This window comes from Chrysemys picta, chromosome 19 (genome assembly GCF_011386835.1).
Source record: "Chrysemys picta bellii isolate R12L10 chromosome 19, ASM1138683v2, whole genome shotgun sequence".
Lineage (NCBI taxonomy): Eukaryota > Metazoa > Chordata > Testudines > Emydidae > Chrysemys > Chrysemys picta.
Window position 1 is genome coordinate 9,879,687 of NC_088809.1, and position 18,391 is coordinate 9,898,077.

The following is an 18,391-nucleotide window of genomic DNA, read 5'->3' on the forward strand; positions in this document are numbered from 1 at the left end:
GGGGGGGGGAGGGATAGCTCAGTGGTTTGAGCATTGGCCTGCTAAACCCAGGGTTGTGAGTTCAATCCTTGTGGGGGCCACTTAGGGATCTGGGGCAAAATCAATACTTGGTCCTGCTAGTGAAGGCAGGGGCTGGACTCGATGACCTTTCAAGGTCCCTTCCAGTTCTAGGAGATAGGATATCTCCAAGATCTGTCCCTGAGGGCACCTTACTGTAGCCGCTCAGAACTTCACTGGATTAAGCCCTTAACACTAGTAAAAACCATGTTGGAAACTGTTACATTCTGCAGCAGGGGCCTAGCCTGCATTCACTGCCTCATGTGGACAGAGTTTTTGTTGCTTATAATCATGTTATAATACCCTGCTCTAAATTATTTGGGAGGGGAATAGCCTAGGGGAGAGTTTTATAACACACAAAACATATTCTTTTGACACCAGTTAGAAAAAACATTCTAGGAACTTGGTAACAGCGGTCCCTAATTATGGCAATTGTTAGTCTGATTTCTAGTTGGATGGGCCTTAAAGTCTGAAGGTCACATTTTTGGCCCCTTTGAAGTCTATAGCAAAACCCGTATAGATTCTGACCCACGTTGAGTGCCTAATTTCCACTGATGTCACACTTAGGCGTCCAACTATCTTGAGCAGCCGGGCCTCTGGCCCATGGAGAAATCAAAATCTTTGACAGGGTAAGCATGGTGCATTCAGCCAGAGGTTAGGCTCCTGTGCACTGGATTAATTTACATCATTAACCTTGATCTAGCACTGCAGCCCTTCCTAGGCCGAGGCATTTCAGTGTTTGCACCTCAGTCAAGCTGGGTGATTGCAGTAGGGGGAATTGGTGATGCAAACTACTGGCCAAAAAAAGAACTTAGCTGGGTTAGCAGCGACTTTTCACCTGAAGCCAGCAGGTGGAAGATGAGTCCATAAGCCAGCAGAGCTTCCCAAAAAAAAGCCTGAAAGAACCTCAATACTTATTTACAAGTTAGGTGATTGTGGCCCCATTGATTTGATCCCACTGATTTCAGTGGGGCCAGGACTTCTTATTTGTGCTTTCGATCCATAATAAAATTTGGCCTTCTCTGAGGAACGCTGATGACTGAAAAAGGCTTATGATTTTTAAGGTGATGTCTGTCTCTCTTTCCAGTTTTGATGCATGTACCATATTCTGGAGGCTTGGGAGACTGGCTTCTAGATTAAATATCAATACACTGGGGGAAAAGCAAAGACCTGATCTTGCAAACTCATACCAGTGGCTATAGTGGTTACTTCCATCAACAGTCCCAAGCATGAAGCCCAATAATATATATTTGCCAGATGGGGAATCAAATGTCATCGTTATTATTGGGAAATTATACATAAATGGGAACATCTGTATATAAAACACAAGGATGAAGATGCAAAATCCTGTTTCAGGTTTCAGTGCATGTTTATTTCAGTTTTATATTTTATTTCAGGCAAGTGCTTATTACATGGATATTATTCATGTTTGATACCTAAATTCTGGAGCATGAAGAGCCAATATAATACAGCTGAATAGTAAAAATACAATATGTACAAAATTAGTTTTTTTTTTTCCACAGAGCAGATGTATCCAAACACATAAAAATCTTTACAGTCTGGGTTTTTCAATATTTAATAGTTCAATAAATCGATAACACAGTGACAAGTCCGCACTGTAAACAAAGACAGCATTTGCCCAGTGTGATTGGTTTCAGATTGGTTGGCTTTCCTGTGATGCTCAATAGAAGGACAATAGGGTTGCTTGCCACTGAATCACTGGCAAGCATTGGAAGTAACTTTGCATTTAATACCAATGCCTTTAATCGAAGGATTCTTAATGAAAAGATCTCAGAGCTGATAAAGGTAAATACTTTTAGCCACAAAGGTGCCTAAATGATCTATTTATAGCTAGATATCTGTAGATATCTAGACATAGATATTTGTATCTATATAAAAAGAAGGTTTCTTTAGACGACTTAAGCGTGGGAATGGGATGGTTTGATTTTCCATTCCCACCGTAGGCCCTGATCTAGCAAAACACTTCAGCACATGCTTAATTTTAAGCCTGGGAGTAGTCATATAGAAGTCAACGTAACCACTCACATGCATAATATTTAAACCCATGCTTAAGTGCTTTGTTGAATCAGGAATGTAGTAATTGTGTCTGTAAGGCGTCCATATTAGTTCTTCTGTGCATGTACGGGTCAAATCCTGAAATCTTTACTCATGGGAGCTGTCCCATCGACACGTGCACTCAGCACCTTGCAGGACCGGGCCCGTGATACTTTTATGTTTTGGTTTGAGCACGTGTGTGTGTGTTATGCAGCCTGCTTGAGAGAACTGATTGTTTACTGCCTTTCTGAACAAGGAAAGCATGATGTGTGGGGGAATCAAGAAAGGTACCAAAGTACAGGATGGCAACGGGTAGGCAGGAAGTGGACGAGGTCAGCGTGCTTACCCGGAAGCAAAAGCATTGGTAGGTTTCCTGTGTAATGCAGTCTGGAATGTCGGGACATTCTGGAGAGCACCAAAAATGCTATTTCACATTGTAATTAGCACCAGGAAAGGGGTCAAATTAATGGAACTTATTCTGATTTACACTGAAGTCCCTTACCACCATTCCAGCAGCATAAACTAGGCATAAATGTAACTAACGATGACTTTAAGGACCCTTGTCACTGTCCTAACAGTGTGACTAGCCCTTAAGGTAAACGAGAATCAGGCCAATGATATTTTTTGCAACCTGGTGTAGAAATCCAGAATTAGAGTTCAGAAAAGGCTGAACATTTTCACATCACTTTAATGAGAACACGAACATCCCCCTGAACCACTGCCCATTATTACACTGCTCTGATCCTGGCACATGAGTCTGCGTTTGTGCTGGTAGCTTGTTGGCTGTTCAAGTTTGGGACTTTTAAAAAAAAAAAATACTATAAAACAGAGGAGGAGAAACAAAGCCACAAATGGGAAAGAACCCTAAAAGAACAGCTCAAAAAGATTGGGGTTTTCCTTTCGTAATTCCACTGTCCTTTAAAAATAAATATAAAAAGGTTACGCTGGTAACTGGTTACTCTAGAAGAGACTTAAGGGCCTGACCGTGAAAGGGGTGAGCAACTGCCAAGCACCTTCAACTCCCATTGACTACAAGAGAGTTAAGGCATCCCACCTGAGCAAAGTATTTACATATGTGATTAAATCCAGCCGTATTCAGCAAAGCACTTAAGCGCGTGCTTAACTCCCATTAAGGTCAATGGGACCTAAGCAGGTGCTTAAGTGCTTTTACTGAATAGAACGGGAGTGCTGAATTGGGGCCTTCTGGAACTGACCCAAAGCCCACTGACGCTGATGGAAAGACTTCCACTGACTTCCTTGGGCTTTGGATGAGACCTTCAGCACCTTACAGTAACCCAGCTAAGAAATGTTTACCTTTATTCAATACCCTTCTTAATATACATCACAGAAAGCAAAGGGGGAAAAAACAAACAAACATCAAATGTATCTTTTTCACACGAGGCAAATTAAGTCTTCTCTCCCCCCCACCCCCATCCCCATACACACACGGTGATGTTCTTCAAATCCCCCTTTCCCGCCCCTCCCGACCCGAAAAAATTGTCACACTTTTTTTTTTTTTTAAATGCAAAAAATTCACTCAGGATGCAGATCAGTCCAAAAGAGACACAGGCTACATACAAAAATCAGAGACACAAGAAAATCTTTGCTTGAACTTCTCTACGTTTATAAACAGGCGTGCAAACAGACAATCACACCAACATCGACAAAAGCAGCAATATAGTCTCACCTCCATCTAACCCACTCAAAGGCATTTTATTTTATTTATTTTTATTTTTGTTACGAAAGGCCACTTTTAATACAAACCCCCCCTCCCCCCAAACAAACCCCAAAACACAACAACAGAAAGACAAATAGTCCAACACTAGAATCCAACAGCCCGTCTGATCTTTGGACCTGCTATTTTTCTGACACAATAATAAACTAAATCGTAACTGGTTGTTAAGTTTCCCACTAATCCACCTGGATAAATTGTACACAAGTAGTAAGTAGAAGCAGTTGCAGATGGAACATCATGTCCATCAGATTCTATGGTGGGGGAAAGAGGAAAAAAAAGAAAAGAAAAATAAGAATTAACCTCCCTTTGTCCCTGCACTATGCAAGCTTGATCCTGCTTTTACTGGGGACACTGGCAAAACTCCCACTGGCTTGAATGATGCAGGATCAAACCCTGAATAACTAGAATAATATGCTACTGGTTTTTCCCTTCCCACCCAACAGGACCCTTGTAGACAAACAAACAAAAAACGGCCCCCAAAGAGCTCTGTTTTCTTCCCAATTTACATTTCCCTTCAAGGAAGATTTAAGGCTCTTCAAACATTTGGATGTCAATGATGGACTAATATAACCTGGCGGCCAGCAGTACGTGGTTTTATTTAGCATTTTCCATTATCAGCCTAAAGTCTTACCACAGAGAATTTAGTAACAAACTGTACTTTTCATTGGATAACCTGCATTTAATTAGAACACAGCAATACACACACACACACACACACACACACACACACACACACACACACGCTCAAGATGAGGCCTGGACACAAAATTGGAGGTCCAGATCTGATTTTCCCCACAGTTTGAGAGAGTTTAGGTCTGAGGTTTTGGTTCGGTCCCATCGGTGTATACGTACACACTTGCACACATTACGTAGGCACACACAGCTCACATGTATACGTAGAGAGAAATATACACAATTATGTAGCTATATTGCCAGTCTTTTCCCCTCTAAATTGTAATTCAACTGGAATACAGAGTTTATACTCCAATTATTGTCCCTGTGGGTGTCCCTTATATTGTTAAGGGCCCCAATCTGGCACTCCTTGAGCACTTCAAACTCTCATCATGGATGGGAAATACTAGGTCCCAAATGGACAGTGAATGACTGCTGTATTCTGACATGAGCACAGCAGGAGGGATTTCAAGGAATAGCTCACCTGTGACATTAACAAGCAATGCAATTTACTCCATAGGACTCTGACCTCAGTAAGCCCCGCCCCACTGCACAAGCACCGTCCCCTGCTGTGGGTTTATTGCTTTGGAGAAATGAAATCACCAATGATTGAGCAAAGAGAGGATCTCATTGCAGACTGAATGCCGGACACAGAAAGGGGATGGGTTATGTTTAAGCAGATAATTCCCCACCCAAAAACCAAAGCCTCATCTTAATCACTTTAGGGGCCTGTTGGAAAACACAAATGCTGTATTTGATTCCTTCTATATGGGTGGTCTTCATAAAAGCCTTTATAAGTAATGATTATCTTTGTTTATATTATAGTAAAACGTACAAGAAACTTTTTGGTCACAACTAGCTTTCAAATCTACCTAATATGTTCAATAGCCAGGCTCAAACAAACAGACACTACCTGCCCTGCAGATTGTTAGTCATTAAAATTCCTTCTCTTGCTCTGTCTGCTTACAAATTCAACACAAGAGGGAAAAAAAAGGCCTGGTTTAAAAAGGAAAGTTAAAGCAAATGGTCTGACTTAGCCTCACATAAAACGAGTTCTTTTTGTTTCCTATAGCAGTGCAGGTTGCAAGAGGTTTTCACTTTGGAAACGCTGATGTAAAAGCTGCACTCATCATATGCCCGTCTGAAGCACGCTGACGCCCTGGTTGTGCAATTGACAATGTGCAGGCGGGCTGCTGGTCCCCACATGGAGCACTCCATCTGGATGCAGCAGTTTGTCTGCTCTCCCTCTGGTGCCGGAGCAAAGCCCAAGGCTGCTGTGCTACCAGGCATAGCCATTATAACCAGGAGCTTGAGTGGTATTAAGCACTACAACTGGTAGCATGTGACCGCATGATCAGGTCCTAAATCTTGATGTCTCTTCTCAGTCTTTATTGAGTTTTATCTGAGAAAGGCATGAGTCAAAACTTCAGGATCTGGCCATAAATTAGCAAGAACCATCTGAATTGTAGTAACTCAAGTTCATGAGCTCTGAATTCATGAACTGACGAGGAAAGTTTTTCTACCGGAGATTGATTCCACAACCTTTAGTCATACTGAGCAATACTTATACCAACACTGCCATTAATATCTACATGCACGAGAAAGTGCTACTCGACTAAAGGTGGCAGAATTAAGCCCCTCACTCCAATCTGAGTAAACAAAAGATATTTTGCAGCCAACACATGGCCCCAACACACGCTATATTGCGTGTGTATCCTGGGTGCTTTTTTCATAAGTGCCTAAGTGACTTAGGAGCAGAAGTCCTACTGAAAGTCATTAGGACTTCTGCTTCTATGTGACTTAGCCTTTAAAAATTCCAGCCAGTCTCCCGCTATCTTTTTTTTGGTTGTTTGACATCAGGTAAAAGTGATTATTTATTATTATTATTATTATTTTAAAGCTACAGATGCAGCTTTGGTCTGTTTTTAAAAGCTCCAGCAATTTCTAGGTTATGAAAGGGAGAAATCAGAGCCTAGCAAACACCAGCTTGGACAACGGCAATGCCTTTAAGAACAGGATACTCTGTGTGTGTGTTTGCTATCATGAATCACGGTACACCAAGCACCAGTGGGCCTGATTCTCCAATGTTTTGCTCTGTGTGTCGTCATTCAGCCCTGCGCAATGTTAATGCAGAGTGGGTGTAGACCACTCCCAAACCAGAATGGGAACACTTTACACCCACTTCACAAAAGTATAAGGGATTACACAAGGTGCACAAGGCTGGAAAATGGGACCAGATTCTAATCTCAGACTGGTTGAGCTCCGCTCTGGATTTACATCTATGTGAGGTGAGGATCATACCCCATATTTAATGTGTCAGCTGCAAGGTGGGGGGTTTTTTGAGCACATGTGATTTTTTAAAGCTAGTCTGTTTTTATTCCTGCTGGACGGCGTTTAGATGTTGCCTATACAGCAGGTTAGTTTTAGAAATTAACTTGAAACAAGAGACTGAAACTGACTGACCTTCTCATTGCTTGTTCTCAGTACCCTATCTTGGAGTGCATCCTACACTGCACATAGTGTTGTACACGCACTATGGCTTGTATAAAGGCTGCAGTGTCAGGAAACACTGCAGTTCAAGTGCTTGATCCAAAGACCACTAAAGTCAATGAAAACCTTTCCCCTGACTTCCATGGGCTTTGAATCAGGTCTTAAATGACAGCAGCCGTCTGCCCAGGAAACCCATTTTTTACTGCCTTCTCTGTGGTAGGATTACCAGTAACTAATATTATTCAACAACAGAAGAGATTTCTTGTAAACTTCATATTTATTTGTTTATTTAATTTGGGACATATTGATCTTCTGAAGCCCAAAGTGTACAGATATAGATATATAGATATATATTTATTTATATATAGCTTTCTCCATAGGGAAAACACACATCTCAGAGGAGGAGAGACATTTCTAAAGTGCCCCTTGTGATACAGTACTGAACTTGATTTCTAAGAAGCATTTGAGTGACTCTGAAGTTTTTCAATGGGAATGGCAGAGTTGATGGCAGAGGAGTCGGGGTTGGGATTCCCACCCTAGGACAGAAAGAAAATCGTTGATTTGGAAAAAAAAAAAAACCCAACAAAGAAGATATTTCGGATTGTCATGGAGAACGTGAATGAGTTGGTCCAGGATGTCCAGGTTAGATCTATACTACAGATCTTACAACAGCACAGTTGTACCCACTGTCCACACCAGCGCTTTTGTCAGTGAAACTTATGTCAGTTGGGGTGTTTTTTTCGCACCCTTAACCAACAAAAGTTTTGCCGACAAAAGTGCTGCTAACATAGACATAGCCCCAGACTAGTTGACTGGCTCAGGTCTGGCCAGATGAGAGGAGCCTTACTTGTAATGGGGCTAGTTAACATCATTGAAATGGGACGTCCGTCAGAACTAAATTACAGGAAGTGAAACGGGGGTGTTACCCATCATCACTCCTACAGTCACCACCACATTTTAATCTACAGACAGAAGGAGAAGAAGATTCGAAGGCTGGCAAGATGACACGCCCATGCAATAAAAGCCATTAAAGAACCCACAAGAAAATGTACTCCCCTGTGTAAAATGAAAGCAGCACTTCCTTTTCACCTCAACTTTTCACTAGAGAAAACTCTGTGTTGGAGGGTCGGTGTTTTTAGGAGTAACTGTGTGTCTATTTCACTGTTAGTTATCCAGGGTGTTTTACGAAAGGCTCTCAGGCGCACCCCCTGGGCCATATTTTCCAACACAGAGACAGCAGATCCACATGCAAAAATATGTGTGCAAGAGCACTCAAAGTTGCATATGCCATTACTGTAATTTCTTGCAAATATTGATAATTGTGGGTCCAATCCTGTGGGGTCCGGGGTGCCCTCAACCCTGCTCAAAGGACTCACTTGCCACATTTGTCCTAGCTGGCAATTTGTATGTGTCATCGCAGTAACCGTGTGCAAATGAGCTCTAGTCCTTGGATCGGAGCCTCTTGTCTTTTGAAAAACGTAGCCTTCGTCGGCAAGAATTGGGACTTCCCTGGTTTGCTTTTGTTATCCTTTAGAGATCCACCACTTGGACCTGTGCAAAGGGCAGGTGGGAGCTCTATTCCCCCTTTGCCCCTCAATAGGTTCAAGAGACAAAGCCACACAGTTATTCCTAAACAGGCAGGCAACCCTGCCACACATATTCCAGGCTTTTGAGGCTCTCTCATGAAAAGTCACTGTCCTGCTGGCTAACTCTAGATCTCCACTGAGGTCCATCAAAGGCTCCAACTCACACAAGAAATACAACCTTACTGAGAAAGCATCTGAATGCATAAAGGAGCAATTCTGTTACCTCCACAATGTTAACAGTATATTAGTCGTGACTAGGAATAAATTTGTATAAAGGTGGTTTGGGGATAGGGCCTAATTCACTTTAAGATCTGACTGCTCTGTAACTGACATTGTGCTAGCAACACAGGCTACGTGCTAATGCCATTGTGAACAGGGATTATTTCCCCTGACAACTGTGCTCCTCACTTCATGCAAGGTTTTATAAACACGAGCCTATTACAATTCTTAGGAGAAATATCCTTGTCTACACAGGCAAGGGAAACTGTGTTAGATCTCTGCTAGCAGCAACCACACCTTCTAACAGTTCCAATTGTAGTGTGGTGCAGGGGTAGATTTTCAAGTTAAACTTAAACAACCCTATAGTAACGATCTGACTCTGATGATGCCAGAGAGTCAAATCCTGCAGTCCTTACGCTGGTGAAAATCCCATTGAAGTGAATGGGAGTTTTGCACAACTACGGTCAAAAAGATCTCAACTCGGAAATAAATGTGCACGTTAAGTGGCTAGGGTGGTGAAGGTATCCGATCACTTGACTAGTCAACACACACCTTACATCCTGGTCTGGGTTGGTGTCACTTCCAAAGGAGGTTGAGTTAATTGCACCTTTACTCCGCTACTAGCCATTTCCAGACAGTAACATGATAAGAAAGGACAGATGTTGGCATAGGGACCACCATCCCCTGGTCCTGACACGTGCAAAACTTCCCCTCGCTGCAGCGGGAGTTTTGCCTGCATCAGGATTACAGATCAAAAAAGAAGAAAAAGGAGAACATTAGCAATAGTACGACATGGGAAGTGGGACAAGGAACAGAAGATTCAAACAATGGATAATTAAACATGTCTTAAGCAATCACTGAAGAGAATGGCAAGTACCTGTAGAAAATCTGTGTCTCACTGAAGTCAATAGGAATTTTGCCACTGACTTCAGTGGGATCTGGTTCCGCCACCACAAAAGATGGAACAAAATTGTACCAGAAACCTTGGGATGCTTTAAAGTAGTCACTTTAGATAAGAAGGGGGTTGCTCTTTAATCAGATTTCACTGTATTTTGTAAGACACACTGTCAGGTTCTATATACTGATTTACTGGAATACACTGTTATCTTATACAAAATTAAATTCCATTTCATTTGATTTTTTTTTAAAAGCTCTTGCCCCTTGGAGCATTTCACTTGCATATTTATCCACTTTCTAATCCGTTCACTATCCTGCACTAAACTGTGGTCACGTTCAGGAAAAAAACACCACAAATCAACCTCATTTTCGGCAGCTTTCTCGTCCCAGGTTCCATTCCACCCAACTGGCGAAATATATTGCAAAGCCACTAGTTCTAAATAACTGCCTCTGTCAAAACCCTTTTAGGGAATGGGACTGGGGTGAGGAATCTTGAAATTGATAGAGCTGTGCACAGAGAGTTCTGCGAAATCAATTATTGCGTTAGAAAAAAAACAACAACCCCAAAACAAAACCTATTTTTAAACCATGAAAATAACAAATATGAAATTTTCGTTTGACAAAGCTGTAAAAATTGAGCCATTTATGAAATTCCAACAAATGAAGTCCGGTTGTGTATTCTTTTTCCTTTTATTAAACAGGACAGAGAATTTCCTTTAAATGCCATAACAAGTCACAGTGATTTCAGATGGTTTACTGAAATGTAATATACTGAAGGGAAATACCTTTAACATGTTTTTTTTTAATTTGTCATCAAATATTTGTACCCTGGTCCACTAAACCATCTGTCTTTAAAGTTTCTTTTTTTAAAGAGGACACTCTGCTTTCTTCCTCCAAAAATTAACATTTAAGTTGTCTATTAATCCTGCAAACAATCAACCTTGCCAAAGGCCTTCTCCGCTGTTATATTTATTTATATATATGTAGCTTTGGGCAGATACATATACATATAAATATAGACGTCTATGATTTTTTTCCCATTCTACGCAATGTCTCAATAAAGAGATCAGCCTTTTTTACTCTACAAAGAAGCAACACATGAAAGGGAAAAATTAAAGTCTTAAGAACATCATATTCATATTTCACTGATTACACGTAAAAGGAAAAAAAATCACTATGAACAACTGTCATTAAAGTTTTCTCTGATTAGCGAAATTCAAGTGCCGAGAAGCCCCCCGTTTCTCATTACCACTTCCAGGTTGGTTATTAAAAGATTAAGGATGGACTTGGCAGTCCCAACCTTAGGTGTGTCACTCTTCCCCTGTTCACAGAGTTCCTGCACTGTTCTCCCTTGGAATTGGACGTGGTTGGAATGTATGGAGTTTCAGGAAAGGTGGCCTGCCAAAGACTTTGCCAGTGGGCTTCCTGTTCTAGGCCAGCTTCAGCGTGCTCACAGGGAATGATGGCATGGTGACCATAGTTACCGGGTTTAGCACTGTTTGCCCAACTAACTGTTGATGGTGGACAACTTGGGTTCCTACAGCAGGTTTGGCCATCACCGCTTGCTGGCCTAGGTTTGTGGTTCCATTCACTTGCTGGTGAGAAATCGTGTGAGCGATGTGACTCACAACCGGTTGGCTGACGGCCACAGGCTGAGGATAAATGGGTAACTGCTGGCCGAGGTGGGTCATGTGATTTATGGTTGCCGGGTGCACAGTGATGTGGCCAATAGGCTGAGCAGCAGTGGTGAGTTGCACGGGGCTGGACGTGGAAGGTGCTATGTGAGCGATGTGCTTGGTCTGTGGACCCTGAATCACGTGATTGACAGTCTGGATGACCGACGCATGGGTGGTGGCGGTGTGGGCGATAACAGTCGATTGCACCGTCGAAGCCGCCACGATGTGAGTCTGTGCGGGGACGATCGCCTGCGGCTGGACCAGTGCCTGGGTCTGGAGGGGCGGCGGCGCGTGGGGTGGGGTTTGTTTCTGATGCAGAGGCAGGTGCTGAGGCAAGACTGCCGGGTGGTGGGAAGCAGCATTTGGAGGGACAGCCTTCAGTAGCTCGGGATGCTGGCGCTGGGTTAGTTTTGGTAATGAGTTCACGGGCCTGTCGTCTTCCATGTCTTCGTCAATGTTGTCTTCGCCCTCTGGAAAAAATGAAAGGAAGAAAGTGGGGTAAACAGAACAGCAGAGGATGAGCCTGACTATCCAGCCTCATCTCCGGGGCACAAAGGGAGGACCCGATTATAACTGTAGGACAGAGTGATCACTCTATAGCATGAAGGAAGACCAACCACACTCAGGTTCAACGTCTTCCTTTGGACACAGGCTCGACCAACCCTTGCAGCCAACTTCTCCCCACTCCCACTCCCAGTAGATTGCCAAGAGGGGGATTCTCACAGCAGGGCAAAGCCCGCCTTAGAAAGTGAGACACCCCAATTGAGTGTGGCGCCCTGAAGATGCCAGGCAGGGGGAGAGAAATCAGACAGTGAGAGTTGCCTCCTGTGATGGCGGCAGGGACAGTCCTCAGTCCTCTCTTTACAAGGGGTGAATTCTGTCTCAGCTTCACAGGTGCACAGGGGAGGTTATAAAAAAAGGCTGCATGGGAAACAGATGGAAGTCTGCACACCCGGGGGGTTTTCTTGTCGTAGAGAGTCCTTGCTCATCGGGACTCTTCTTTTTACTTTCCGCCAAGTCATTTCATCCGTTTGCACCTCTCTTTCTGCTCTCAGATCAGGAAGGAAGCTGAGATGGGGAAATATAGCAAGCTTACATATCTTGAAAGACCCGGTGGCTTGGGAGAACAAGGGAAGACCTTTCCCTCTTCCCAACCCTTTAAGAGATCCTTCCGTGCAGATGGCAACTCAAGAGAGGGCTGACATCATTCCACATTTCCATCAGCCTAAATTCTGAGTCTGTTGGTGCTCAGACACCATGGGGATGGGCATAGTACAAGAACCTGGACCGAACTGCTAAAATCAGGTTTTCCCTTTCCGGCTGCTGCTGTATCAACTGCCTGTAGTTTCACAGGCAGATTCCATTACTGTTTGAAGGAATTGATACAAATGGTTACAGAGTGCTAACCTCGGCCAAAGCATGTCCTTGAACTGTCTATTCTTCATATGGCAAATCACAAGTCAAGCCAAAAGCATGGCCCCTCCTATCTTACTGATAAACTCGTTACAGGGCAGATGTGTGTGAAAAGGTTTTGCCTCCATTAACAACCATTTACTTTTCATCATGGGTCCTTTTCAAACGTTAAGGCTCATTAAACTGTTCAAATGCACTGGTGACTTCCTCCTCCATTCAGTGCCCTTCTAAAGGCTCTTCTCTACATGGCAGAAAAACCTCTGAGATTTCAGTGCAAATACACCTGTTGCTTTATATTCGCTCAGTTCTGACAAGCAGGAATCCCACGCGTTGGCATTAGATTACAACTGGGTTTTCAATGTGGGGAGCTGAGTCTTACAATGTAGGAGGTCCAACATGCAGATTTTTTAGTGGGCAAAACAGCAGTTGCAAATAATAACACTTTGTACGTACATAGAACTTCTCCTGCAAGACCATCACTGTGCTTTATGGAGGTGGATAAGAATGATCTCCCCCCATGTGAGAGGCTAAGGACAACTTTTACAAAAGTGCTCTCTGATTTTGGATGCCGAACCCAAGAAACTTTGTGCCTGATTTCCAGAAGTGCCAAGCACCCACAGCTCCAGAGGAAGTCGGCAAGAGCTTCCAGCGCTCCGCACTCTGATAATCAAGCACCGGGCTGTGAACCTGGGCACCCAAAAATGGAGGACAAAAAACTGGGCCAAACTGGCGTGACTAGAACTCAGGTCATCTGGTTCCCAATTCTGTGTTCGTATCACCAGGCCACTCTGCTTGAAGCCTGATTTCAGGATTGGATGTATTATTACAGCTCAACTTTTGATGATTACCCACTTGTTAATGGGCATGAAAAAATCCCATTCAATCCATCTCCAGATTCTGCCAGGAGAGGCCTGAAATACCTAGTGCACTTAGCACAATTTAAAACTGGATAGCAGGGTTTGCAAACACATACTATTCTGTAACACGTAAGCACTGTCGCACAACCATACTTGAATCCTCCGGCAGCATTTAGAAAACATTGTTCACTTGGTCGGATGCAACAATGGTCCTTAGAAAGGCAGTGTGGATGCAACTACCTGGCTGTGAAAGCCATTTGGCTAATAGTGTTAAACTGTGCTGGGAAGAATATTTCAGCTAGTGTGGACCAGGCTAAAATGGAGCTTTTCACCAGCTGAAACGTGTCCACTTCCACGTTCTGTTCCAAAACCAAAACATGGGCTGGTTTAGTCAAAAGTCTTAATGACCCTGAAAGGAGATTCCATCGCTTAGCACCATATTCATAGGTCTGGGATGAAACTGAGAGGAAACTCAGGTTGTTTCACATGGTTTCAAGGTCAAACTAGCACCAGGCAATACCACAGCAATAACAGAGAAGCTAACGGTACCTGATGCAGTCGAGGTAGATGCCTGGTCATCCTCTGGCTGAACTGTCTGTCGAATAATCCTGTCAATTTCCAGGATGTCCATCCACTGGCTCAACTCGTTCTTCAGTTCGGCCAGTCGCTGCTGGGTAGCGATCTTCTCCCTTGCCAGCCGCTCCATCTCGTGTTCATATTCCTTCTCCTTTCTCTTTAAAGTCTAAGGACAGGATGAAGAAAGCAATGGAAGAAATACAAATAAAAATGTGACCCACTGTAACCAGGACACGCCCATTGCCTTTGCCAGTAGAACATAAGAACGAACATCGTGGGTCAGACCAAAGGTCCATCTAGCCCAGTATCCTGTCTTCCGACAGTGGCCAATGCCAGGTGCCCCAGAGGGAATGAACAGAACAGGTAATCATCAAGTGATCCAACCCCTGTTGCTCATTCCTCTACCAGTTGTCTTCACTTTATCACTGGTTTCCAATCAAGGCTACACCTTCTAAATCCTCACAGTAAGGGAGAGGGCTGGTGACAACCATAAAAAACAGAACGCTCTACTTGGTCGATCCCATGGAATCTCCCCCATAATAGGAATAGCGCTGATCCCAGTGTCTGAGCACAGCACCAAAAATAAAATGATTAATGGGCCAAAATCAAATCAGATATAAGTAAACTCTAAGTATATAAGTAACCCTAAGCAACGCCATAGACACCAGTAGAACTGCACCTGCTTGTATTAGGTCTGAATTTAGCCCAGTATAGCCACTGGTCTGCGTAAATAAGGGGTGTGTGTGGTTTAATCATTTCTCCTTTGGAAAGTCTTAATAGCCTTACATCAAAATAAACGGCGGCAACTGTGGCCTACCTCCCCTCAAATTGCAAAATACTAGGCTAGGAATAAGCCCCAGCTACATTAAAGGCCTAATTTTGATCTCTGAACTGTCAAGGCAGTTGTGGCTCTCTGGGACACTGCAGATCACAAAATCCATGATGCAGTGTCTGAGACATGGGGGCAAAGCATTCTTGGTTGAAGGGAGCCAGCCATGGAACGAACTTCCAAAGGACACAGGAGACTCCAGAGTCGAACCGTCTTTCGAAAAAGCTGCAAAACCTTCCTCTTCGAAAAAGCTTTTCCACCACAGCAAGGACAACGCCCCATCACTAACATCCCCAGCTACCAACATGCTCCCTCCATAAAAACCAAACCAAAACACCCCCATAAGACTTGTAACAAGCAAGCTTATCAACCCATCAGGCCAAAAAATCCAAGAACAACAAACAAACAAACAAAAATACCCCAACAAGAGGATTTTACCTAAAAAAAGGGAGGGAAGGAAGGGGAGAGAGAAAGATCCTTCCACTGTCTTTCTGCTTCTGTTTAAGCAGAATGTATTTCTGCAGCGTACCTTATTATCACTGAAATCTTCAAAAGTGACTAGCGATTTCATGTCCTTCAGGTTTTGGGTGCTCAATCTAAGATGGCTTCAAGGGGCCTGATTCTCAGAAAGTGCTGAGCTTCCCCCTTCTAAGCTGATGTTGGGCACCAAAAACAAACGCACAAAAAAACCCAACAACAACTAGTCACTGTTGAAAATCTTGACCCAGAACTTGGTATCTATACGGAGCTATGATCCGTTTAGCCTTTACATACCCAGCAAGGGACGGCTTAATTCGGTACCGAAAAACACAGTGACCACTGTTCTCACCTCAAAGTGCAATGTCCTGCTGAAAATGTAGGGCCCAGTCATGAGATGCATTGACCATTCATGACTTTGCAAGATCGGTCCCTTACTGTAGGACCACAGCACCAAGTAACAGAGCAGCATAATCTATGTTGAAGTAGCCAAGGCAAATTGTGGCCCACATTATAATAATCTCACCTACCATTTGTTTGCTGATGCTTTTGTTTCTGTATACAGTTAGATCACAAAACGTACTGGATTTGTCAACCAAAACTTGTGGGAATCGTGTTAATTGCAATTTAGAATAGGTGGCACTGGGCCAGGTGACGTAATAAGGAGAAGCACACAACACAACAATTTATTGTGCAAGAAACTTCTCAATACTGCTTCCTCCCCTCCTTGACAAACAGTAACAGTTGGCTGCAAAGCTCATGAAGCCGTGCTCTTCGAAATGTAAGATTTGCCACATTAGAGTGAATTTATAGTCTGCCAAGGTCAGCACCATGTCTCTGGCAGTGGGTCCTGCTGGATGCTTCAGAGCAATGTGAAAACATCCCATAATCCACCTGGCAAACTCTGCAATGTGCATGAGAGATGGAGAAAAGTCCTTAGTGGCTGATTCTAGTAGCAGGTGATCCAAATCAACTAGGAAACAGAGCAGGCCTCCTGAAACTCATCCCTGTTTAATGGTTGGAAAATGGGCTCTCTAATGGCCTGATCCAGAGACGTGCTGAGCACCTACAATTCCCTTTAACTCCAGTGGGAGCTTTGAGTGCTCAGCGCCTCTCAGGATCAGGTCCTAAGCATTCTACAGTGAAATGATTTACAGCCAGAGCACTGATTTGTCAAGTCATTAGACTCTGCTGTGTAAGTCACACCCGCTGGAACTCCATCTTTCTCTGGTCCATGTTCTGCTTTGGATGGATCAACAGAAGAGATGACAGCAGCAAGGTGAGAGAGGAGATTATAGAAGAGACACTGGAATATATGGGTCAGTCAGACACTTCGACCTGCCCGGTCAGGGGTCTCATATGGAAGGTCTTTGCTTCAAGGACACAGTGGTTCAAATTCTGCTCTCAGTTTTCAAATACCTAGACTCCCAGAAACGACAGATCCAAATCACAGCAGGATAAACTCAATCCTTCCAAGGCAGAGATTTCATATTCCATGGAGCATACCCCATATAGGGTCTTTCAGATGAGGCCTTAAAAAAAAATCAAGATCACATCTGGTCTCAATGAATACTAAAGATCCCACTCCACTTTTCATAAGAGAAAGGGTTTGCCCCGCATCCACATTTTCCCCTCCCTGAAGTGCTCTATGGCTTTTTTACCCATCTGAGTGCAGCTCTGTCTCCCAGACATGGCTGCATTTAAGTGAATTCTCCATGCGCACAGTTTGGGACCCATTAGAATGCAAGGCACAATCACTGCTGAAAACTCGGAGTAGTTTGCATTCTCCATTATCTAAATCTCAGATTTGATCTGTGAGGGTTGTAGCCTGTGGCGGGAAGGGAGGAGGAGGAATGATTATAAATGGAAACAAGAAGAAAAATAATCGTATACATGTTTTCTCCCATAAAACCACTTTAGCTCTATGCAAAAATAACCCGGACTCTTGAGCGAGTCTAAGTTCATTAAATGTTTTTCTTTCAAACAAACCAGACACTTCACTCTACATTCCGCCACCCCCGCCCCCCTGCCCCGAACAAAACTCAGAAATTAAGACTCAAGAAACGAATCTGATTCCTGTGGAATGTGAAAGTCAGACCCTTCCCAGCACCGTGCTTCCACCCCGCTGACTTCCTAAGCTCCCTGCCAGAACACTCTGACTGTACGTGCGTGGCAAACGTTGACATGGAAAGAGGCTCTCTTAAGGACATCGGCAAATGAATCACGGATGCAGAGCACATACAAAATGTAGGAAACATAAGCTGATGAAGCAGCAAAGGAGGCAGTTCAGAGCCCTAGCAGGGGCGTTCCGCCAAAGCAGCAGCATGAGCTTAAATACTCCTTCCACTCCCCTCCTCTATCCCAGTCTGAGGGCGTCCCTTGCTTCTTCTGTGCTGTAACCTGCCTTCAGCGCACTAGGAGTTACTCTCGGTTCCTGACTTCAGCCTCAGTTCACCTCTCCTAGATTCCTGATCAAATTAAGAAGCAGGGCTCCGGAATGGGTGCAAAGGAGGTGGAATGGACACGGCTCTCTTTGCACCGCTGTGCAGGAGGCGGCCTGAGATCTATGGTTTGACCACTGAAGGGATGTGGCCAATGAATCTGTAACTACAGTGATCTGCTGCTCAAAATCTGGGAAAGGGCCGCGGACAGGGTTGTCATAGTGAAACACCTCCACGGATGCTCTGTGGCTTGGGAAGGGCAAGTAAACTCTTCCCATCCCAACACATCCGTCGAGCTCACTTGTTCCGGCTTTATACCAGGCCCTAAAACATTAATGTATCAAAATATCTCCAAACAGGATGACAGATTGCGTTTCCTATTCGGAGGGTGACATGGGCATTCTGAAGAGC

General features: G+C 43.8%; 1 protein-coding gene and 1 long non-coding RNA gene across 3 annotated transcripts in view; both read right to left on the bottom strand.

Moving 5' to 3' along the window:
- Positions 1-3,798: 3,798 nt before the first annotated feature.
- LOC135976614 (uncharacterized) lies at positions 3,799-9,547 on the bottom strand. The gene is made up of 2 exons (XR_010593900.1): positions 9,367-9,547; positions 3,799-4,098 (listed from the first exon to the last, which is right to left on the bottom strand). It is a non-coding gene; the product is annotated as an uncharacterized LOC135976614 (long non-coding RNA).
- An 835-nt stretch (positions 9,548-10,382) lies between these two features.
- The window catches only part of MNT (MAX network transcriptional repressor), a 71,336-nt gene continuing 63,327 nt past the window's right edge, over positions 10,383-18,391 (bottom strand). For both annotated transcript variants that reach the window (XM_005298895.4, XM_005298893.4), the window contains 2 exons: positions 14,207-14,399; positions 10,383-11,857 (listed from right to left, as the gene is read on the bottom strand). In XM_005298895.4, coding sequence (XP_005298952.2) covers positions 11,142-11,857; positions 14,207-14,399 — 909 coding nt within the window. In that variant the 3' untranslated portion in view covers positions 10,383-11,141. The remainder of the gene's footprint in view (positions 11,858-14,206; positions 14,400-18,391) is intronic.